Source organism: Indicator indicator, chromosome 15 (assembly GCF_027791375.1).
Source record: "Indicator indicator isolate 239-I01 chromosome 15, UM_Iind_1.1, whole genome shotgun sequence".
Classification (NCBI taxonomy): Eukaryota; Metazoa; Chordata; class Aves; order Piciformes; family Indicatoridae; genus Indicator; species Indicator indicator.
This window is the reverse complement of record NC_072024.1, coordinates 24,947,122-24,971,677: the sequence shown is the minus strand read 5'-3', so window position 1 is coordinate 24,971,677 and position 24,556 is coordinate 24,947,122. Positions and strand designations below refer to the sequence as shown.

The 24,556-nt window shown below is 47.9% G+C and overlaps 1 protein-coding gene across 1 annotated transcript; it reads left to right on the top strand.

Annotated features, from left to right (window-relative positions):
* The first annotated feature begins 3,138 nt into the window (after positions 1-3,138).
* SUSD3 (sushi domain containing 3) lies at positions 3,139-24,470 on the top strand. The gene is made up of 5 exons (XM_054387238.1): positions 3,139-3,148; positions 4,993-5,181; positions 6,618-6,765; positions 11,345-11,512; positions 24,257-24,470. Exons 1-5 carry the CDS (start codon positions 3,139-3,141, stop codon positions 24,468-24,470), a joined length of 729 nt encoding a protein of 242 aa, XP_054243213.1.
* Positions 24,471-24,556: the final 86 nt, after the last annotated feature.

The following is a 24,556-nucleotide window of genomic DNA, read 5'->3' as shown; positions in this document are numbered from 1 at the left end:
GGCTTCCAGGTAATGGCTGCTGTGGGTTAGATCATTTTGCTATGCACTTATCTGATGAATTTGCTTTTTAGTCTCTATGTTTTGTGGTGGAAGGAGCACAGGAAGTGCTCAATGGGTAAGCATGCCTGGGTTGCTCTCTTATTTCTGTTTGCTTATCACATGAACAAATCCACAGCTTACTGACAGTGAAACTTGTAGTGACAAATTGATTTTGCAATACAGATACTCCTGGCTCTGTGTGAGAGTGTCCAATTCTGGAGCCCCTATTACAAGAGGGATCTGGAGGTGCTGGAACGTGTCCACAGAAGGGCCATGAGGATGAGCAGAGGACTGGAGCACCTCTCCTATGAGGAGAGACTGAAAGAGTTGGGGCTGTTCAGTCTGGAGAAAAGAAGGCTCCAAAGAGACCTTCTTGTGGCCTTCCAGTATCTGAAGGGGGCTACCAGAAAGCTGGGGAGGGACTTTTTAGGATCTCAGGTAGTGACAGGAGTGGGGGGAATGGAATAAAGCTGGAAGTGGGGAGATTCAGGCTGGACATGAGGAAGAAGTTCTTCCCCATGAGAGTGGTGAGAGCCTGGAATGGGTTGTGCAGGGAGGTGGTTGAGGCTCCATCCCTGGAGGTGTTTAAGGCCAGGCTGGATGAGGCTCTGGCCAGCCTGATGTAGTGTGAGGTGTCCCTGCCCATGGCAGGGGGGTTGGAACTGGATGATCCTTGTGGTCCCTTCCAACCCTGACTGATTCTGTGATTCTATGATTTTGTCTTAGTTCTTGCATTACTCTTTATTTTCCAGTGCCTGGCTATTTCTGAACCCAGAGGTTTGAGTGAATTAAGGATTTATGGAGTACACTGCACTTTGGTGTTTACACTTTGAGGACAGCTGTTTGTCATATGAAAGAATTGCCTTATTTGTTATAGCTAATGCCCTTCTGTGCTGACAGACAGTAGCTTGAGATACTTTTTGAGCACTGGATATCCTCTTAGTGTGAAGCCAAGCTAAGAAAAGCATTGGTATAAATCAGCTCTTGCTTTACAAGAAGTAGCTGCAGGAACTTTAAGGTGTTTGTCCCTTTGTGCTCAGAATGGTTGGAAGGGACCTTAAAGACCACCCAGTTCCAATCCCCTGCAAGGCCAGGAACACCTCCCACTAGCCCAGGTTGCTCAAGGCTCCGTCCAGTCTGGCTCTGAGGCTTGCAGCCCCACAACTTTTCTGGGCAACCCATTCCAGTGCCTCACCACTCTCCTGGGGCAGAATTTCCTCCTAATGTCTCATCTAAATCCAGTTTCTTCCAGCTCAAAGCCATTTTCCCTCATCCTGTCACTCCACACTTTTGTTAAAAGTCCCTCTCCAGCTCTCCTGTAGCCCCTTCCGGTACTGGAGGGCTGCTCTAAGGTCTTCTCAGAGCCTTCTCTTCTCCAAGCTGAACAACCTCAACTGTCTCAGCCTGGACATTCCAGACAAGAGCAGAGTAGAAGGGAAAGATCGTCTCCACTGTGACCCATGGTCATCTCAGCTCACCAGAGCTGATGCTGTACACCGGTGTGTACATGTGGCACAGAGGGGACAAGGCAGATTGTTAATCCCGTCCAGCGAGGAAAATGAAAAGCTGAAGTCCTCACAACTTCTGCTGAATTTAAAAATATGTATTTCCAGCCTTTGGTTGACAGGGCTCTAGCAGCAAGTGAATTTTCTGCTTGAGCTTGAAAGTGCCTGGAAGTGTGAGCAGAGCACAAGCCTGGGAGCAGAGAACAACAAGAAGGAGTAATGGGAACTGGGCACTGGAGATGTGTATCAAGTCTAGGAATGGTACCATGAAGCTAATCAAAACTAAAGAGCACACCATGAATTTTCATGTTCATTATAAACTGCTCTGAAGTATCTGATGGGCTGTGAATTCCTCAAGCGTTCTTTCTAACGTTAGGTGCTAGCAGTCAGGGCTGAACCTGCAGGGTTCCAGAGGTAGCTATTGCAAATGCTTTGTAAGCAATAATGCCTCCGTGTTATACTTTTGTCTGCTAGCAGTTGCTGCAAACCAGCACCTGAGCATGACAGGTGAGAAATACAAATCAAGATGTCAATCTGATCAGCACAGGTGTTTATGCAGGATTTGTGTTTTACTTCAGGAGGCAGTGCAGCCTCAAACAGCACCCTCAGGTGAAAGCAGAAATATCAATGTATTATATTTTAAACTACAACAATAAAATTTGTGATTATAGCAGATTTAGTCAAACAAACATGCCCGGAGAGTAGTCAAAAGAAAAGGCTCTGTGGAACACCTGAGGATGGAGTCTCACCTAAGCCATGATTTTCTAGGGATGGAAGGGTAAAACTCAACCCAGTGGAAAAGTGAAGGGACCCAGTCACTGCAGGAACTTTATAGATAGTTAACAGCAAAGGTTGCTAGAGCTTACAGGAGGGGTGTCACAAATGAGTTATTAGAAGACTACTGCTGGTGAAAATCAGGGCAAATTTTACCCAGAGATATTAAATCTGAGCTGGGATGAGACTCACAAAGCCATACCAACAGAACCCCCTCTGTGCATTTCAGTAACAGCCTTTGTAAAAAGCAAAGAGCAGTGACACAGTTAATGCTTTGACTTCTGTGGGCAGGGATCGTGTTGAAAAGCTCTTAAGAAGAAGAAAAGATATTTCTGCTCTGGCCAAATGCAGGTACATGGAAGGCAGTGGATGGACTTGCAGCTCAGCAGCGGCAGAAAGCCAGAGACAGAAGTGTTCAGAAGCTTAGCTCTCCTCAGTGCCCATTAAGATGAGCCTCCAGGACTCCTGCCCCAATTGTATCCATACAGGAGTGATGCTTTGGGCATGCCATGGTCTGTTACGGACCCAGCCAACATGAGGACATATCCATGGCTGTCATGGGATGTGGGCTGTGCTTAAGTGACAAGAAACGTTTTCAAATCCATGGCTGAGGAATGATGCTGATGAGGTCACTGAGGTTAAGAGGCTTTAAGTACTCAGCATACACCGGGCAAGGGCAGTGCAGGAAAGGGTCAAGAGTTCCTGAAACAGCAACAGGTGTACATATTGCTCAGGATGCTCAATGATGGATTAAATGAAACATGTCCTGAAAGAACAGATCCAGTCCCAAATGATTTGTTTGGAGAGCAGAGGCCGGATAATGAGCCCAGGTAAACTGGCAAGTCTGCTGAAAGCATCTAATGAATGGCTAGAGTGGCTGAGCAGATGTACTTTGAATCAAATCTGGCTCAGAATTGCTTTCTGCATCTCAGGCAGCTAGAAGTGTCTCTGACATGAAGTCTGAAGTATGTGTTCTGGTATCTAAAAATAGCCTTTAAAATATAAGATGCAAAAAGTTAGATACTTTGTTGGGCAGTGATTTTTCATGGTAAGTCTCTGAGTGATTAAGGTAAAAAAAATCAACAAACTTGAACTCTTCCTCTGGAATGAGGCAGAAGGTTGTCTGTAGGTCCACACTCATCCCATATGTTCTAGCAGTGGGATGTTGGAGAGAAGGACAAGAGAAGAGAAGAGACCCTGTAGGAAATGCTTGCAGCAAATTGCTGCCATAGTAAGAGACTGGGAGAAATGGTAGAACAAACAGGAATGGTGTGCATGGGATTACAAGAGGCCTGCCTTCAAAAGCTAGCCCTCAGTACATAGTTACTTAGTAGATGAGAGCAGTAACTGTCAGTGGCTTTTGCTTGCCTTTTGCTGAGGTTTCTTTAGGTTTGTTCTCCAGGGGGCTGGGGTTTTTAAGAGCACAAAGTGAAGATTGGCAGTAAGCCTGTCTGCTGCGGTGTAATTGCAGCAGCTTAGTGTTAATTAATGACCAGGGGGCAGTTTTAGCATTAAAAATAAAACAGATTTGTTATCAACTTGTAATCCTTTCAAGATATTCTTAAGGAGGCTATTAAACTTCACGTTTCTTTCTGCCTCTGAGTGTGGGAAGCGTATTTTCCTCCTTTTAATTCTTCTTTTTGTCTCATCAAAATGTTTGCAACTCTGGTCATGCGACTGCAGGGCAGCTGCCTCTGAGTCTGCTGAAGCCCTTTGGAAACCCAGTAAAAGCTCAGGAGCTTGGGTGCTGATGGAGCTGGTATTTAGCAAATGCTAAATTAATAATAATTATGTGAAACAGTTTGCAGAGTCTGACAGTGGCACATCTACAAACCCAGAGAATGCATTTGTTGTTGTTGTCATCTTTGAAGTGTGCCTGGGATTTATTTGCTGTTTAATGACTGACCATTAAAATTTATGTTTAAACTGAGCATGAAACAAGGAATGCTGTGGCATTTAAAGATGTTGCATAAAGTCCTTGGACAAGAGAACAGCTCCACAACTCCAAGAGCAGCAGTGTGAACAACAAAGAAATGGAAAGAGGAAAGATGCATGAGCGAAAGTGTACTACAAATGAATGATGTACTATAATGCAGATTGTCACTTGGAGATGGAGAGGAGTTGTGTTGTATGTGTGTGTGTCTCTGTCCCCTCCAAGTGGCTTTGGAACCCGGGGGCTCCTCCAGGGGCTCCTTTCAGCCAAGATTAGCAGAGGTGCAGTGCTCTTGAAAGGTAGGAAGCCTCTGCAGGTCATGAAAAGATGTTGCCAAGCAGACTGAAATGCTGAAAGATGTGATCAGTCCATGAGACCTTAGAAAGTTTGCATGTTATGAATTCTCCTAGCATGGAAGATGCCAGCCTGAGTAGTTAATGAAACACACAGAGACCAACCAGACAGGAATCTACATGGGGCCACACCACTCAATTTTACACGTACCAGTCTTGCAACACAAGCCCTGCTTGACTGACCCTGCCAAGGGTCAGGGCAGTGGAGCTGTTGAATGTCACCATGGGGGGTTTGGCCTTGGGCTGGCACTTGGCAGCGCCCTGAGGTCTGGTTGTTTGTTTTGACCATGACCATGGACTGATTTACAATCTGATGGCAGGAAGACTTCAGCAAGGGTTTACTTTTGGCTGTGACTCTGCATTGTCTGGCTTTGTCTTTGTGCTGCAGGGCAGTGCGGCCGCATCTTCCCTCCCCAGCTTGGCACTCTACAGATCATTCACGGCAACGGCACAGCCGTGGGGACGGTGATAACGTTCCAGTGCCCTGCTGAGCACCAGCTGGAGGGACCAGGGGTCATCACCTGCATCTGGAAAGAGAACAGCACGCAGTGGACAGCTGGAGTGCCCTCCTGCAAGCGTAAGGGTCTCTCTCAAACTGCTCCCAGTCCCTCTGAGCTGCGTTGTGCTCATTTTGCCATGCCTATCTCCTGCAATGTTAGGATTAATTTAGACATCTGTGTAAGGAAAAAAAAGACACACTTGATTTCTTTCAAAGTTGCCTCCACTGACTGTAATCATGCTCCATATGTGTTCTGACATCATCCATTATCCTGATATGAAAAGGACCCGGTCAGCTTTATGGCTGATCTCATGTCACCAGCTCTGGCAGTGCTGCACCTGGAGTAATTATGGTTCTGTAACTACAAGCTGTACCTTTCTCTGGAAAATACATAGGTACGACCAACTGATGTGAAAGCAAAGCCTCTAATCCCCTGACATTCTTTTCTGGAGGTATTTTTGCAGTAAAAGAAACACTGTGACATTTTCTGAACAATCCTAGGTGGCTGCCAGTGGGCAGGTGCCTAGGAGAGTTAGCACACTGACAAATAGTGTTTGAATGGCAGAACACTCACTGCCTTTCATGCCCTGGGCCTTAGTTATTACAAGGTTCTTAGCAATTTGACTAGAAGCAGGCCCATACAAAACATAGTACCTCTGAGCACCTCAGTCTGTGTCTCAGGCCTTCTGTAAGGTTAAATCACCAGCAGGTGGATGGCTCCTTAGACACTTCCTGCCCTCTCACAAACTCAGCTCTTCTTACCTCTGATTTGAGAGGTTCTGTTACACAAAAGGGAGGGGAAACCTTCCCTCCAGAAGCTGCATCATCACTTTGTGTGACATTGATCATCATGGTGCTGGAGAGCTAGGTGAGTTTTGCAGCAAGACACACTTAGTGCTCCAGATTAGCTGGCAGAGATCTGTGTCAGCAGTGCCACACCACATTCCCTCTCCTCTTTTTGTCTGGATAATTCACTTCCAGCACCAGATGACTGTGAGCAGTCAGCCCTGCAGATGCTGCCCTTTCTCCCATTCTGCATCTTTCTGCAAAGAGAAGGCGGCTTTTTGTTCACTGCCCGCCAAACAGGCTGTAATTACATGCAAATACCCCTGCTCCAAAGAGCTTCTGTAAGCCATTTATCCCTCGCAGTATTTGGTTTGGAGGCTCCAGTCCTTGTATCCTTAACAATTGCTTGTAAGGCTCTGCTAGCTCATCTGTGTTCGATGTGCTGACAAAGTTGTTCTTTTTAACTACCACAGTGCTAAGGGCATTGTGTTTAATTAACTGCAAATACTTGTGAACCATTCATTAGCAGCTTATAAACAGGAGATTGTTAAATAGCCCCCTCTGAGGGCTGGAGCCAAGACACTCTGGTGTCTTGACACTACCAAGGTGAGCGTCCTCAGTGAGCAGCAGGGTGAAGCAGGTAGGTTTCAGCAGGGTTTAATGGAAATGGGAAAGAGCAATTCACAGGCTGACCTTGGGAACATACTTCTGTCTTTGCTTTGCTGCAGCCATATCAAAATACGAGACGTTTGGCTTCAAGGTGGCAGTGATCGCTTCCATCGTGAGCTGTGCTGTCATCCTGCTGATGTCCATGGCTTTTCTAACCTGCTGCCTCATCAAGTGTGTGAAGAAAAGTGAAAGGAGGAGGACTCAAAGGTACGTCAAGAAAAGGCTTTTAAATATGCTGTAAGATTCTACATCGTATAGTGGCCATTGCTGTGACAGCAGACAGCTTCAAAGGGCTTGATGCTCACAACACTGCAATGATGTTAATTACCTAAAATCCTAATTTGTAGGTGTGCTGGGTTTCACCCGTCCTGGATGGGGCTGAAAGAACCCAGCCCCCCAGGTGGGACTTGGTTCCTCCCCCACCAGGAGAAGGGGTCCCCTGGCTCAAAGGTGGTCTATTCCACTCCCCCTTCCTGTCCAGCAAGCCTATCAAAGGGCAGACATCTCGCTGCTTGCTCTCTTTCCTGCCTCGTCCGCTCGAAAGAACATCGCTGCTGCTGCTGCCTCCTGCACTGACCATGGCGCCGGGGCCTGCTTCTTCCAACTGAATCCAGTCGCATCCAGGGGAACACAAGGCCATCCAGGCTTGGTTTTGTGTATTTTCCCATTTACCCTCATCCCTTACCTTTGTGAACCCTCCCCGTTACTGAGATAGATAGATTTTTTTTTTTAAATGTACCTCTTCTACTTCCAAACCGATTCCAGACTATTTGTTTCGTGAATTTACTTCTCTCCCCTTCTCCTTTTTTTCTTTCCTCCCTCTCTACCTTGCTGAGAAAAAAGGGAGAGAGGAGGAATTTCAATCTGTTATCATTTGAGCTCCTAAACTCCAGTCAGAGCTCAAACCAGCACAGTAGGTCAGGCTTCTGGCACAGAAAGACTTGGAACTCGAGAGTATTTAGGCACCTATGTCTGTTAATATCAGGTGGCCTCAGTGGGCCTGGGCAGATCTGGATTTACACAGGGTTATGCAGAAGTCTTATTTGCTGGCCCACCTTTCTCTCCAGGAACTATTTTGGATGGGCTGCATTTCCTCTTCTCTCTCTCTTTCATTTTTCCTTTGCTTTCCTTGAATACTGCTGGGAAAATTCATCTGCCCCTGTCAAAACCATCAAAGCCCTCACCACCTGCGAAGCACAGGGAAAGCTGCCACAGTGCTGGGGTGGGGGTGGGGGTTTTGTCTGCTGTCTGGAAGCACCAGGCAGTGGGCAGGACTATAAACAGGCTTGGGAAAAACTACAATCCACCACTCAGAGTGAAGGGTGGCTGCATGGCCATGCCCTGAAGCCAGGCCACTCTTGTTCCTGAGAGCATCCATCCAAAAGCACATGCTGCAGAAGGCTTTCCACAGGCACCTCCTCTTCAGTTCCCTCTCGCTTCTCCTGCTCATTGTTCGTTCCCACCACTGCACATAGCTCGGTGGGGTGGCTGTGTCCCATCTCACTCTACCTGCTGTGCCAATAAGAACCTGCACTTCTGGTCCATTTTAAGTCTCTTCTTACTTCAGAGAAGTGTTCAAAGTGAGGCAGGATAGCACTGGAGGAGAGGGAGGCCTGGGAGGACACAAGTGAAGGTCTCTGCTCCAAGGCATGTTTCATCTGGAGCTCTGTGAGAACCAGCTTAGGGGGGGTAGTTTTGTCATTTCAAAATCCAATTGTAACCAAAATACAGATTTTTCTATTTCCTTTGAAAAGGTTTTGTGAGAGTAAAAAGGAAGTTTTTGGTGTCATTCATAATATTAGGTTTTCACTGACAGCACAAAATGTTTTTGAAATTAAAGAGCTGATTGGCATTTTAGGAATTGCTGCTTTTCTTCTGATAGGACTCTTCCTGTCCTTGGTTTTCATTTATTTTAAATGAAGTTCTGTCAAAATTAGCCATTCACATGACTTTGATGGGTTGATATCTTTCTTTTACAAAAGACAAGCTCTTCACACCAGATTCTTTGCCCTGGTTCTGTCATCTGGACATAAAATCACAGAATCATTTTGGATGGAAGAGACCTTCAAGATGACGGAGTCCAGCTGTTAACCCTGCGTTGCTGGGTCATGACCAAACCATGTCCCTCAGCACTACATCTCCACTGCTTCTCAATTCTTCTGGGGATGGGAACTCCACCACTGCCCTGAGCAGCCTATTCCAGGCCTTTTGAGGAAGACATTGTTCCTCATGTCCAACCTAAATCTCCCCTGGCACACCTTAAAGCTGAATCCTCTTGTACTATCACTTGCTCCTTGGGAGAAGAGACCAACCTCCATCTTGCTACAATCTCCTTGCAGGGAGCTGTAGAGAGCCAGAAAGTCTCCCCTCAGCTTCCTTTTCTCCAGGATGAACAACTTCAGTTTCCTCAGTCATGCCTCATAGGACTTGCTCTCTAGACCCCTCACCAGCTTCAGTGTCCTTGGATGCAATTCGCTTTGCTGGGAGCTTCCCAGTTCCCTGTTGCTCTTTGTCCTCCCTTTACTGCCTCCTGAAGTAGCTGCTCCAACCTGGCCCATCCATGACTGAGCCCCACTCCTGGGGAAGGAACCCAAGGGCATTGTAGACATTGTGTGGCTTGGTCTTGCTGTCAGAAAGCCACTGAGATAGCACAGAACCTGTCCATGTCACAGGAGAAAGAGTAACACTTACCTGTATGTAACTTACTGGAGCTCCAGCCTGTGCTGCAGCGTGCCAGCTGGGGTGGTAGCATCTCTTTGGTTGATGGAGTTGGAAAATGAGGATCAGCTTTTGGATGCACAAAGCATTAACCTGAAGAGATGCCACAGGCACAAGAGTGGGCAGCAAGTTCTGCATGGGAGAGCAATGTGCCCTCGTGGCCAAGAAGGCCAATGGTATCCTGGGGTGCAGCAAGGAAGGTGTGGCCAGCAGGGCTAGGGAGGTTCTCCTGCTCCTCTGCTCTGTCCTGCACAGATCACGCTTGGAATACTGTGTCCATTTTGGGGCTTCCCAATTCAAGAGGGACAGGACAGGGATCTGCTGGAGAGAGTCCAGAGGAGGCTATGAGGATAATTGGGCAACTTGAACATCTCTGCTGTGAAGAAACACTGAGAGCCCTGGGGTTGTTTAGTCTGGAGAGGAGAAGGCTGAGAGGGGATTTGATCAATGTCTATCAAGATCTGAGGGCTGGGTGTCAGGATGAAGGGGCCAGGCTCTTTTTGGTGGTGCCCAGTGATAGGACAAGGAACAACAGGTACAAGCTGGAACCCAGGAGATTCCACCTCAACATGAGGAGAAACTTCTTTGGTGTGAGGGTGCTAGAGCCCTGGAGCAGGCTGCCCAGAGAGGTACTCTGGTGAGATTCCAAGCCTACCTGGATGCATTCCTGTATGACCTGCCTTGGGTGATCCTGACCTGGTAGGGGCTTAGACTGGATGATCTCTGGAGGTCCCTTTGAACCCCAAAACTCTATGATTCTGTGATAATACAAAGCAAGAATACTTGATAGTTAAATAAGTGTCTCTTAGATCATCTCTGAAAAAACACATAGCCTGTGCTGATGGTGTAGGGAAGATGTCCTCGTCTTGCCTCTGGCTTTGAAGTCTGCCCTACATTTATTGGCTCTATTAGTTGGTCTGCTAGAAGAGATCACCTCTTCCTACATAACTGTCTTTCAAGGTATCTGCTTGATGATCTATGCATCTGGAGGGAAAAGGGGATGAAGGCTTCTGAACATCCTGGCTGGCATGTTCAGCCTGTTCACAGACCCTGTCCCACTACGTGAGCATGGCTGCTGCTTGCTTGGCTGGGAAAGGACACAAATGACAGCAGCCCTCACACTTCAGTCTTGCCCCATCAACTAGTGTGAGTGTCTGTGCTCAAGTGAACAGTAGACTTCTTTTAAAAACAAGAAAAAATGGTGATTTGGGGTTTTTTTGGTGTGTCAGGGTTGTAAAGAGCAGCATGAAAACCACCTGAAAGGCAGTCCTGAGGGCCATCAAATAAGCCCTGCTCTTACCAAGGCAGCATTACCTGGCTCCTCCACTTCTAAGGCAATTTGTCTTTTCAACCTGCCTGGTGATTTCGAACCTTTAGGAATGGCAGTGCTGCAAAAATTCTCTGAAAGAATTTCTTCCATAACATTGAAATGGTCACACTGCAGGATCTGGCAGGGTGTGTGTCAGGGATGGAGGTCCATGAGAACATCACCATTACAGCTCCCCTCAAGTGACTATCCCTGTTACCTGTACTCTGAAAATCCACTGACCCAAGCTGATGTAATTCCTGGGAGTTGTTCCTGTGAACTATCCACAGCTGCTCATAAGGAAATGGCTCTTCTTGCTTGTCTCTTTGCTTGCCTTTTGAGGAGTGCTAGATAATGCTTCAAAGAACACTATTTTACACAACTGTATTTCATAGAACCATAAAGAACTGTTGAGGTTGGAAGAGACCTTTGAGATCTTCGAGCCCAACTGGAGCTCACAATGCCACCACTGCTGCTAAGCCACTGCCACTAACGCATGTCCCTCAGCACCACATCCATGTGGCTTTTAAACACCTCCAGGGATGGGGACTCCACCACCCCCCGGGCAGCCTAAAATATAAGGTACTTAAGCAAGTATTGAAGTCTCTGGACATTTGGCTTCCACTTGAGCTTGTGTTTAAGTGCTGTCCTCAGCAGCCCTGGGTTTGGATGTAAAGTGCAGTGAGCCAGGGCTGTGGGCAGATGAAGCTCAGGCATGCAGGCCTTTACCATGGTCATGGATTTACCTTGCTTTGCTCACAGAAACATGCAGCTGTGGTACCGGCTTAGAGCTGAAGAACTGGAGCACATGCAAGCTGCTTACTTCGGTTTTAAGGGAAGAAACAATAACAACAACAACAAGAAACTCAGGAATAAAGCTGGGTGTGGTGATGTGACTGACATGGCATATGATAACCAAGGCTTCCACAGGTAAGGCTGTTCCACTACAGGGTGCTTGAATAAGGTTGGTGGACAGGTTCCAGGAAGGGGATTCCTCAAAAATGCATTTCAAAAGGATGGACCTGAAGAGGAATTGATGGCAGTGGATTGTCAGGGCTCATCCTTGAACTTGCCCATCCATGGGGAATTCATGTTGAGAAGCTGAGCCTGATCTCCCTCCTTATCGCTTCATTCATCTGTCCCCAGCAGTGCCTGCTTTAGCCTGGGCTGCAGGGGTGGTTGCACCTGATTAACTGGAGAGAGGTTTTTAATTGGCTTACCTTACCAGGGTGTGCAGGGCAAACACCTGCAAAGCAGCCTTAATGCCCACAGGGTGGGAACCCTGGCCCTGGGTACTGCAGAGAAATGCCCATGCTGAAATAAAGTGCGCTGTGTGCTGCGCATGCACAGAGGCTGGGCACAGGCACTTCTGGTGTCCACTCAAGATCCCCTCTGGAAGTGGCCAGATGTGTAGGGTTGGCTGTGTTGTTGCCAACAAAAAGACAAACACAGAACTGAATGTGTGCTACCTTCTGATGCTGTTTTGCTTTTTCCATTCATGGAAACAGCACTGTGGGTTTATCTCCTGTGGTTCTGCTTTGGTGCCATGTATGATAATATATAGCACAATCCTTCTTTGCTTTTAATCCCCTGCTCCCTTGCCCAGCTTTTATGTGCAGCAGTGCCTGTGATTTGTGCTGTTTACCTGCAGAAAGCAACTTTATGCATAGCCTAAACATGCTTCCATGTCACAGTACAGCTGGAAATTATGTTCAAATGGAGCACTTGCACAGAAGTTTGATGGTTGCTTAATCAATTCCCAGCTCTGAGTGATTTCAGGAAGATGTATAAACCTCATTAAATGCTGATTATAACCTAAATGGTTATAATCTTAAAATGCAATTTTTAATTTTGGGCAACTTCCATCTGCTGTAAAGTTAATATCTTGTCTGAGGATAATCTGCTTTCCATACAGGGCTGTAAGACAGAGGTTAGTGCTCTGATGGAGCCTCCAGCTCCTTCTGGGTTCTCCTGCACCACTCCACAGAGCAGGGGCTGCTATGTTCTCTTTGCCAAATTCCACAGACCTTTTCTGTGCAGCAAGTCCAGGGAATGTGCAGCCCCTCTGGGGGCCAAACATCAACAGGTTCATTACTTCTTTAGAAAACTGGAGAACATGTTAAAAAATATGTTAGAAAACATAGAATATGTTGGGATCAAGAGCACCCTGATGAAATGTGCAGATGACACCAAAATGAGTGGAGAGATTGACACTCCAGAAGGGAGAGGGCACCCTCTAGGATGACCTGGACAGGCTGGAGGAGTGGGTTAGCAAGAACCTTATGAAGATCAGCAGGACAAGTGGGTCTGACACCTGGGAATACAGAACCCAGTAGTGCAGCTCAGACTGGTGGGATCCCACCAGGCTGCAAAGCAGCCCTCTGGAAAGGGACCTGGAGGGATTGGTGGACAGCAAGCTCAGCATGAGCGCACAGCGTAATGCAGCAGCAAAGAAAGCCAACAGGACGCTGCATCACCAAGGGCATCACCAGCAGAGATAAAGAAGTCATTGTCCCACTCTGCTCAGTGCTGCTCAGGCCACACCTGGAGCACTGTCTGCAGGTTTGGTACCTGCTGTACCCAAAAGATGCAGACAGGCTGGGAAGTGTCCAGAGAAGGGCCAGGAGAATGATCAGAGGCCTGGCAGTCCTGCCATGGGAAGAAAGGCTGAGAGAGCTGGGGGTGTTCAGGCTGGAGAAGGCTGAGGAGAGACCTTTTCACCATGGACCAGGACACAAAGGGTGGCTAGCAGGAGGATGAAGACTCCCTTTGCACAAGGACTCCCATGGGAAAGACAAGGGGTGATGGGGACAAGGTACTGCTGGGGACATTCCCATTGGACTCCAGAAGAAAATGTTCCCCATGAGAACGGTTGGACACTGCAATCATCTCTGAAGGGAAGCAGTGGAGTTCCCTGCTTTGGACAAGATTCAGCTTGACAGGGTGCTGAGAGAGTTCATTCCAACTCCACCATCACCTAGAAGGATTGGACCAGATGATCCTTGGGTTCCCTTCCAACTTGGCACTCTGGGATGTACAAACCTCAGTGAGGAATTGCAGAGGGCAGGAGGAGGGAAGCCTGTGATCTCTTCTCCCAGAAAAACACACCTGCTGTGTTCAGTCCTGGCAAGCAAGGTCTGCTTCATTTCTACCATGCAGAGGTGATGGCAAAAATCAGCAAAAATCAGCTCAGACAGCAGGTGTATTAGTCTGTGCACCCCAGAGCCAAGAGCCTACCTGCTCCACACAGAGAGTGGTGCTGCTTCTAATCAGAGATGGAAATGGCATTGAAACTGTGACAGACTCCGAATGAAACTGTCTTGGAATTGCTCTAGGAGCAGATGTGAGCCTCTACCTTGTTCCCTTTCTTCACTCCATTAAGGTCTGTTTAATCGAGGTTAATGAGAGATGCTCATTTCTACAGCTGAATTGTTAAATGGATATCTGTGCAGGATGAGAGGTGGGAATCCAGCTGAAATCTCCAACCTAGCGCCTGCTGCTGGTGTGGTGGAGCTGAGAGAGCAGCAGTTGTCCAAGGAAATAAGTAAAGGCCTGTGATGTGCTTGGAAAAAAGCAGCAAACCTGAGGGCAGGCAAGCCCAGAGGAAGGAGTCTGTGTTGCTGTGTGCACGTCAACCAGATGTGTGCCCACGGTCATGAGCAAGCCAAAAGGTAATCTCACCAAGCTTCAGACCTGACATTAGGAAGCATTTCTTTACCAAAAGGGTGGGCAAAGCCTGGGACAGGCTTCCTGAAGAGGTGGTTAATGCCCCAAGCCTGGCAGTGTTCAAGAGGCATTTGGACAATGCCCTCCAATTTTTGGTCAGCCCTAAAGTGGTCAGGCAGTTGGACTTTATGATAGCTGTAGACCACTTCCAACTGAAATATTCTCTTCTAGTCTAATTATTTTCTAATGCTTATTCTTATTCTAGTCTGTTCTACTCTACTCTAGTTCTATTCTAATTCCATTCTAATTGTATTCTGTTCTTGTATAATGTTTCAGACATTTAGAGAAATGTGTACACTACACCACTGGGCCACTGAGCAAATCAGAGCTCCTACTTGTTTCTTCTAACAGGGGCCAAAGGAGCAGGGCAGGCTGATGGCTTTCTGAGGGCTGCAGTACAAGGAACTCTGTAGTACAGCCATAGGAAGTGGCTCTGTAGCTCTCTTAGAAGGGGAAGGCTGAGAGATGAGTGGTGCCCTTGAGAAAGGAGTGGGTGGAGGCTGGGTAATTTAAGTTTTTCTGATGGCATTTCCTTTCCTTAAAGTAATCTGTTCTGCTGCTTCTTCACGTAACATCTGAAGTATCTGCAAGAGTTAGAACTCCTCCACCCTTGAAGAAGGCCTCTCTAGAGTGTACCTGAGCCTATTGCTGACTAGAAAAGGATGCAGGTCATGTTGCTTTTTAGGCTTCATTGAAATACTTTTCTTATTAACTACAGATTAACATTTTGGTTCACCACTTTAAGGATCATACTGTAACATACTGTAAGAACAAAAAAAAAGCCAGTTTGTTCAGTCAGGTAAGGTACTTGTGATGGCTTGCAGACTGATTTAGGGTTAAAAAACTATCATCTGCTCAAGTGGTGCCTTGGTATGCTGATGAAATCATTTGGGCTGTTAGGACATGACATAATGTGGATGCAAAAAGCTGATGTATTGAAGTTATAAATTATGTAGAAGCTGTTGGGCAATTGAGGCTCCAATGTGCTGTTGTGGACCTGCCTACCCCAAATGAGATCTTCTTCTTCTCATGATCCACACACGGAACCAAGGTGGTGAATATATAACTTACAGGGAAATGCTGAATTTTAGTTTCAAATACTCTGATTATAGTGAGCCCCATTTTGGCTGCTTGGCTGCAGGAATAGTTTGCTTTAAAATGCTGAGAAATGTGTCTGCCAACACCTGGGATCACTAACTGCAAAGTGTAGATGGTGCCACCCCTTCCCTTTAGGGGTAAAGAATTCTAACAAGAACAAGCATTGTTATTTTTAGCAGAAAGCATTTGCAGAAGATTTGGGGTTTTTTATAATATTTGAAGAACCAACTAATGTTGAGCAGGGACAGATGAGTTCCAATGCATGGGGCTGCTGGGAGAGACATGTTTTCCCCAGCATTGCTTCTCAGAAACTTAGAGCATAGAGCAGAGATAGCAGGTTGCTGGTGATACAGAGGTTTGAGACAGATTAGCTGAAGAAAAGCAGCTGCCCTCTATGGGAGGGAGATAAGCTGTAGCTCAGGGCCACACAGTTAGAGGAGAACAATGTGCATGGACCCCCAGAACAGCCCCTGGGGAGGATTGCTAGGCAGAGGCAGGGCTTGCCAGCACAGGGTTGTATTTGGAACAGCTCTCCCAGCCTGACTGCAGTATGTATGGGGAGAAAAGCCTAAAATTGATTAAGTATATTTTGCTCTCTTCAACATTATAAGATTTAAAATTCTTCCCAATTCTGTGTGAGAATGAAACCAGGACTGTTGGCATCATCCATCCAAAGAGGGCCTGCTTGGGGTCAGACACGCAGAGTGGGTCCTGGTGGGGAGAGCCCCAGGCAGCATTCGGTGCTGCAGAGGAACTAGCACTTGAAACGCTGTGCTGAGTTTAAGAGGTCTCTTGAAATGGGTGTGTTCATGGCCAGGATATGTTCTTTTGGAGTCAGTTATTTTCTGGTGAAGAATGATACCTGACCCTGCAGCAAACCTTCTTTGGCATAATTGTTTGGGCAATTACCATTGAAGATGAAGAGTCTCCTTCCATCCCCAGCAAACAGCCACGTGGGAGAGGCTGGACATAGTCAGCTGTTTGAGCAGGCAGGTTGTCCTCTGCCCCGTGACAGGATGGGGTGAAATATCAGTAAAGAGAAGCTTAATGACAGCTGCCCCTCCTCTGTGCCAGCTACGGCTATGTTTGAGAGTTGGAGCTGAATGCCAGTACAAGGCAGTGTTAAAGAAACTGGCACCAAAAAGAAAAGTGAGGTTGCCCTGACCCAGGCATGGGGGTACTGTCACCACTGCTGGGGGGCAGCTGCAGCTGTTGCCCAGCTGAATGATTGCTACAGAGGTGTTGGGATTCCCTTCCTGGAGTAAGGCAGAAAAACTCCAGCAGCTTGCTTGTGAATCCCAAAAATGAACTAGCAGCCTCCTTGTTCCATTAAGTTGTCCTGGCCATGCCTCTAGGATAAATTAAAACACTCACAATCTAGCATAACCCTTTGGGGCTTGCAAAGACACCTGAGAACCAAGCACTCCAATGCTCCAGCTATGGCACATTTACACATCAGCACTTGCTGGCCCAGGAGAAATGCAGACAGGAAGTAAAGAGAGCTCCTTTCAGTTTGCATCAGCTTCCTCATTGTGCTGAGGAGTAGCCACCCCTACAGAAGCCTCTGTTTGCTTTGGTTTTTCAGCCTAACAGTTCTGTAACCTTCCCCTCTACTCCACCCTGGTGAGGCCACACCTGGAGTATTGTGTCCAGCTCTGAGCTTCCCAGTTGAAGAGGAATGGAGAGAGTCTGACAGAGGGGCACAAGTATCCTTTCTACAAGGAGAGGCTGAGAGACCTGGGGCTGTTTAGCCTGGAAAAGAGCAGACTGAGAGGGGATCTTACAAATACATATAAGTATCTACAGGGTAGAGGTCATGAGGATGGGGCTGGGCTCTTCTCAGTGGTGGCCAGTGATAGCTCAAGGGGCAGTGGGTACAAACTAGAACACAGGAGGCTTCACTTGAACCTAAAGAGAAACTTCTTTGGTGTGAGGGTGCTGGAGCCCTGGAACAGGCTGCCCAGAGAGGTTGTAGAGTTTCCTTCTCTGGAGACTTTCAAACCCTGCCTGGACACATTCCTGTGCAACCTGATCTAGGCAAACCTTCATCAGCAGGGGGTTGGACAAGATGATCTCCAGAGGTCCCTTCCAACCCCTACCATTCTATGATTCTATGAATAGATGCTGCTTTGCCTCAGACATGCTGTTATTTTGCAAGGAGAATTGCTGCTCCAGTGTTTTCCCCACTCAGGGAGGTGTGAAGTTAGCCATAAACTACTGTCAGCTAGGACAACATCCAGAAAGAAACTAGGTCCAGCTCAAAAATCCAGCTAAAGGGCAGCAAAGACATTTGGTGTGGAAGCATTTGGAAGCAGTTGTGCATTCCAAATCCAGACTCTTTGGAGGTGAACTATTTTACACACGTCTAGGTCAAGTAGAAAACATCCCCTATGAAATAGCTTATCTGATGGCCATAGTGACTCAGATGGCAAAGCCCATGGCTCAGGTGGTTCAAGTCCTCCTTTCAGATGGCCACTAAAGCTGGAGCATATTACCTAGAACAAAAAAAATAATCTCTCCTGCAGAGAAGCAGGCTGGTATGTTGTCTTGGCTAAAGGAGCTAGACAGGCTCTCCAACTGCTCTAAAGCAGTTAAAGAAAAACTCCACATGACGATTGGATAGAAATACAGAATATTGCTGGAAGTTCAGATGGAAGTGCTATTAATAAACTACATGCTACAGTGCAAAGCATATCAAATATAAAGAAAACAATAGGCCACAGTTCTATAAAACTTCCTTAGGCCAAAGCTTCTAAAAAACTCCACCAAAACCAGGCCAAAAATTCCAGGCCCAAATGCCCACCACCCTCCCATGCCTCTCTGCATCCCCCCCCCCCCCGCCCCCCCCCCCCCCCCCCCCCCCCCATTACCCAAGCTGAAAATGTCACAGCTAGAAATTCTCTTGGCAGCTCCAGCCTCAACCAGGCTGCTCCAAGCCCAGTTACCACACAAAGCAGGACAAGGGAGCCAGCCAGGAAGGGAGAAAGTGAGGGAGAAGAAGGGGGCAGAGGCAGCTTGTGCTGTCCCCTTATAAAGGCTATCTGCAGGTATTCTGGGAATGCAATAACAAAAATTACACTTTCTGGTCCACCTCCTGGACCTATCTGGACCTCCTGGAGGTCCTCTCTGTGGTTTCTTAAAGGCACCCAGTCTCAAATCATGACATATGTTCTCCCACAGAAAATATTTTCAGTAGCTGAAATGTTTGTACCAGGGCCCTTTCTGACTACAAGATGCATTAGCAGGGCACCTGGCAAAAAAAGTGAATAAGGACAATACAGCAACACAGATGTCTAAGGGAAAAGGTTTTGTAGAAATCCCCAACAATCAGCATGTGCTGGGAGAGGCAGCACAGTGTTTTCAGCAAGGGATATGCAAGGCTGGTGAAATCAGCTCGTTGCTTTGGCCTCCAGAGTGAAATGAAATGTGGTTTATTTTCCTCTTTGATTCAATGAATACAATGGTTGAATTTTTCCACCACCTTGTGTAAGAGGTTGCAAGGAAGGCAAAAATCAGAAAGTGAGGTTGCTCTAAAAAATGCTAATGTCTGCCCAGGATCACCGAGAAGCATAGCTGTAAGCCAGAGGACCTTCTAGGGGTCCTCTTGGACACATTTCTGCTTTGTCCTCTGCCCCCTTGAAGGCATTTTCCCAGCTGCTTTTGCCCTCCGAACACCTAAATAGAAGAGATTTAAAAGCTGAAGAATCTGGTGGAAGTATGATAGTGAAAGAGGACAGCACTTGAAAGAGTCCTCGTGCTGGGACAGGCTGTTCAAAGCTCAGCAGGAAACCTGAGCAGAGCAGGAAAACCTACCAGGACACGGAGAATGTGTGTCAGGAGATGCATCACGGGGAGAGGTAAGGGGGCAAAACAGATTCTACAACAGTGACTTAGTGACTGTGAGAGGTCCTGGGGAAGCCAATTTATCTGGGTGCTTTTAAAGGTCATCAGTCTCACCAGAGAGCTTGGACCCTTCACTCCCTGGACAGAGCCATGCATTTGCCTTTATGCTTGGCCTGGCTGTCAGGAATTGCTCCTTTTCTGCCTGAAGGCTTGGGCATGCTGAGCTCAGCCCTGAAGCTGCTGCCGCTGCAGGCTGCGGGCCCTGCGCAGTCAATGTGTCCCCACCCCTGCAACAGGCTTCAATTGCAGAGCGCCAGCGGTGGGCTGCTCCCGGGGCTGCAGGAGGAGGTGCAGGACCCGTCAGGACCTGTCGTCACTGCAGCGCTGAGTTCTCCGCCGTGTGAAAGGGCTGCAAATGCCCTGCTTGAGCCAGCCCTACTTAATGAGTGGTTTCCTACACAGGCAGTGTTTGCGTGGCACTTTGGAGCGAAGGGGAGGAGACCCAGCACAGCAGAGGGGCACATTTCCTTTGCAAGCTTTTACAGACATTGTCCCACCCTGCAGCTGACCCGGCTTGAGCTTCTCCATTCATGAAGGGTTTATTCCCCTCTAGTTTGTTATTACTGTGCTCTGTGTTCCCCTCCACCACTGCTCAGAGACTAAAAGCTTCCAGTACCTTCTGACACAGATGACACAAGGGAAGACAAGGCAGGGGAAGTGAGCTGTGGTTTCATCTTGGGGCCCTGTCAGAAAGGTAGGAAAACTGGCTGCTGCATCATGCCAATAATACTGAGTCCCACAGAATTCCCATGGCCAAGCTGGCTGCTCAGGCTTGGCTGAGCAATGCTGTGCTGGATACAGCCCTGGCTGGATGGGCCCAAAGAGTGGTGGTCAGTGGTGTTAAATCCAGCTGGAGTCACCAGTGGTGTTCCTCAGGGCTCAGTGTTGGGACCACTCGTCTTTGTTGATGATCTTGATAAGGACACAGAGTGGATCAGCAGTAAGTTCTCAGATGACACCAAGTCAGGTGGCAGTGTTGATCTGCACCAGGGTAGGGAGGCTCTGCAGAGGGACTTGGCCAAGTTAATAGGAGGAGTTTCAAGAAGGCCAAGTGCCAGGTCCTGCACTTGGGGCACAACAACCCCAAGCAATGCTACAGGCTTGGGGCAGTGTAGCTGGAAAGCTGCTGGCAGAAAGGGACCTGGGGGTACTCATGGCCAAGCAGCTGAACAGGAGCCAGCAGTGTGCCCAGGTGGCCAAGAAAGCCAAAGGCATCCTGGCTGGGATCAGAAATGCTGTGTCTAGCAGGAGCAGGGCAGGGATTGTGGAGGTGCTGGAGCCAGTGCAGAGGAGGAGAAGGAAGCTGTGAAGGGCCTGGAGAATAAATCTTGTGAGGATCAACTGAAGGAGCTTGGGCTGCTGAGTTTGAAAAAGAGGAGGCTGAGGAGAGACCTCAAAGACTTGGGGCTTTTTAGTCTGGAGAGGAGAAGGCTGAGAAGGGATCTGATCAATGTCTATCAATACCTGATGGCTGGAGGTCAGGAAGGAAGGGACAGGGACAGCCTCTGCTCACTGTGCCCTGGGATAGGACAAGGGGCAATGGATGGAAATTACAGCACAGGAGGCTCCACCTCAACATGAGGAAGAACTTCTTGACTGTAAGGTTCCCACATCACTGGAATAGACTGCCCAGAGGGGTTGTGGAGTCTCCATCCCTGTAGCCTTTCCAGCCCTGTCTGGGTGTGTTCTTGTGTGACCTGTGCTGGATCCTATAGCCCTGCTCTGGCAGGAGGTTGGACTCAAAGATCTCCAGAGGTCCCTTCCAACCCCTAACACTCTGTGATCCTGTGAATTCCCTGAAAGGAGGTTGTGGAGAGGTTGATACTGGCCTCTTCTCACAGGTCATTAGTGACAGAAGAGGGAATGGCCTCAAGCTGCAGCAGATCAGGGCTAGACTGGACATTAGGGACCATTTTTTCCCAGCAAGAGTGGTCAGGCACTGGCAGAGGCTGTCCAGGGAGGGGATGGAGTCCCCAGCCCTGTATGTGTTTAAACGTGGTTTGGATGTGGTGCTTGGGGCTATGGTTTAGGGGTGGCCCTTGTAGAGTAGGGTTAATGGTTGGACTTGGTGATCCTGAGGGTCTCTTCCAACCTGAATGATTCTATGACCTCTGAATTCCCATCCTAGTCCATGGTAGTGGTATGGAGGGTGTGTGCAGCAACATGTGCTTCTAATAGAGCTGCTATTATTGTTCTCATAATGCTTCCATGATTACCACAGGGTCTTGTACAAATCCTCAGACATACAGCAACAAAAAAAAAATCCCCTCCCATCCTCTAGTATAAAGCTCTTTTTTTCAGAGCCAGTGCCAGCACAGGGCAGCAGTGTGACAGCCCCACTGCTCTGAGTTCTCACACTTCTCAGATGTCCTGCTAGCAGTGGTTTCCCCTCCAGCTAGGAACAGCTCTCAAGACACACAAAGCAAAATTCTTGTGAATCCTCTAAAATCCACTGACAAAACACTGTGGTGGCTGCTCTGCTCCCCAGACAGGACTTCAGCTGGCAAAGGCTGTCCTTGTCAAATGCACTGTGCATCTAGCTAGGCTGTTCAGCACCTCACATCCTCGGGTGGGTTTGCATTTCCAGGTAAGAGTGCAGGGAGGCCTCTTACTGTGATGGTTTGAAGTAGCCCTGCTGGGAACTCAAGTGGAAAAAAGTCTCATTTGTTGGGGACAGAGCAGAGCTCCAAGGATGGAAGAGCAGACTGAAGACTGTGTCTGACTGATAGCCATGTGTGCAGAGGAGATCCCACTCCCTGCATTTATCTGCTCCTCGTTGACACTGTAGCACTCTTAATCTTCTCAGCCTCTCTTTAGGTGGCACTCCACGGACGTCACTGTCTATCTGATGTCCACAGGGCTTATGTGCTGCAGTGAATGGAGGGTGCCCACTCTGACCTCGTCCCAGATTTATTTCAGTCTGTGGAAGTTTAGTAGTTCCCAGAAAGGGAGGCAGAGATTGCTCAGCCAGAGGTACAGCTGTCCTCCAAGTACAGTTTTAGCCAGTTTGACTTTCTGAGGTGTTGGTGGGCTGTGCGCAGTTGCAGTTACACAGAGCAGAGCTTTATAGGAGAGACCTCCGAATAGGATGAATTCCCCCAAGTGAGCTGTGTTTATTGCACAGCAGCCAGAATATCTGGGCTTGAACTGTGATCCTGCCAGGGCTATTTGAAAGGGCTGTGCCTACCCCATGCAAAACGTTATCCCAATCCTTCTCCCCGTATGCACTCTTCTGGTTTTTACTTGGTAACTGTTGAGTGCCATCTCAAGAAAATGGAGCTGAGTTTCTTGTTCTATGGAAGAAAAAAAAAAAAGCACAGTAGCAGTGAGATCTGCAGCATTACTCCACATACCTTCTGTTCCCTGATGGCAAGCCACAGAGTCACTAAGATGCTTGAGGGCTTGTTGACACACCAAGATGAAAATTAAAGGCACAGTTGAGACAGTACAGATCAATAAAAACTGGGTAAAGGTCCCAGGCTGCTTTCTTGAGAGACAGAGGGCTATGTCGTGGTCCAAATTATAGGTGGGAAAACTCTGCTCCTCTGAGCACCCACTTGCTGGGTATATTGTGACTGTGCTGATGCAGAGCTGAGGTAGTTTGAGATGCCTTTACACTATCAGCTGTAGCTCATGACCCAGACAGTTTTGTAATGCAGCTTACCAGTGAAGAGCAAAATTTATCTCCTGTACAGGAAAGATGTATCTGCAGCACCTGCTCTGTGCCAGCACAGCAAAGCCTTGGTTCTTTGGTGGTGTTTCCTGTCATTCCCCTGCAGTTCCTGTATGTACACACACTCATCTCTGAGCATTCCTGCTGCCTTGCTGCAGCTGAGAACTGCAGAATGCTGTTTCTGGTTCCTGCCAGCTTTTCATGCACAAAAGGGTAAGACCAGATTGTCCTGGATGTGGTGTGCAAGCTGCTGTGTTCAGCAACATCTACACATTATGGTGCTTCAGAGGAAGCTAGAGGAGCTACATGAGCAAGCTCACCTGCAGAGAACATGGGACAAGCAACCCTGGCATCTGCCTGCACGCCAGCAGCTGCTGCAGAGTGACTGACGCTTTACAAAGCACACATGCTCAGACTACACCTAGCTGGCACAGAACAGAGGGGCTCTGCTTTACCTGCCATGTGCTTACAGCTGGCTGCATCCAGCATGCCTCCTGCAGCAGAGTTCAAGAATAAGCTGAATTTCTGAATGAATTGTGTGGAGTTTACTGAGCATCATTTCAGCAGCTTTGCCATCTCTGTCTGCTGCTGCTGCTCTGCCACACCAGCACTGCTGGGTGATTTGCTGTCTGGGCCAGTGGGCTGTGCTGGCTTACCCCACAGCTGGGCAAACCCTCCTTTCCTGGTGTGGAAAGGTGAGGTACAGGATGGTTTGGTGATCACCAGTGCTGCATGCACAAGCAGCTGGTGAACACAGCCCCCTCAGTCCCCTCTGGGTGGGCCAGGCAGCAGTCAGGTGAGGCAGTGAAGGCCTAGCACAAGGCACAATGCAACTGCACTGTATTGGCATCGCTGGCAGCTCTACAAAGAACACCTCAGTACAGCTCCCAACAGTGCTCTACTAACCTCCCAACAGTGCTCTACTAACCAAGCAAGGATTTCCCTTCTGCACCCCTCTCAGCACTCAAGTGTTTGTAGTAATAGTCTCTAGATAACATAACATTAAATTGAAGCTGGAAACTAATTTGATGGAACACAAACAAATAACATCTGCCCCAGCCCCGAACACAACCACCCTCACAGGTCTTCATTCAAGGTCTCCATCAGCCTTTACAGAGGCACAGTTATTTGCCCCACTGCTGCCAGCTGGTTGTAGTGCTAAGAGAAGTGAGCCCATATGTTACATCAGAAGCTGCCTGATGTGCAAATAAAACAGAATGGACAGTTCTGTAGAGCAGATGAAACAGAAACAACTTCTTCTTTCATGCCTACAGGTTCCAGGAGGAGTGGACACGGGACACCACAGCTCATGGCTGCTGCAAAGACAACAGTCATCTGCCTACCTTAGCCAAGAGCATGGGTGCAGCAGTGAAAGAGGCTGTGGCAGGACACACCACTGCAGGACACTCAAGGAGCTCAGTACATGTTGTGGAAGTCTATGGACATCAGGATAGCCACAGCAAAGCAGGCTGTCAGATACCTGGGTAGCTGGTATCTGAAAGACAATTGCTCCTCTGGACCAAATGAATTTAGATAGAAACATGTGCCTTAAGGACAACATAGAAAGTGAATTA

What these genes read in the sequence shown, in the direction of transcription:
- SUSD3 (XM_054387238.1), top strand. An exon ending in TGGAGTGCCCTCCTGCAAGC is followed by an intron (nt 5,182 to 6,617) that starts GTAAGGGTCTCT and finishes GCTTTGCTGCAG; the next exon opens with CCATATCAAAATACGAGACG. An exon ending in GAAAGGAGGAGGACTCAAAG is followed by an intron (nt 6,766 to 11,344) that starts GTACGTCAAGAA and finishes CTTTGCTCACAG; the next exon opens with AAACATGCAGCTGTGGTACC.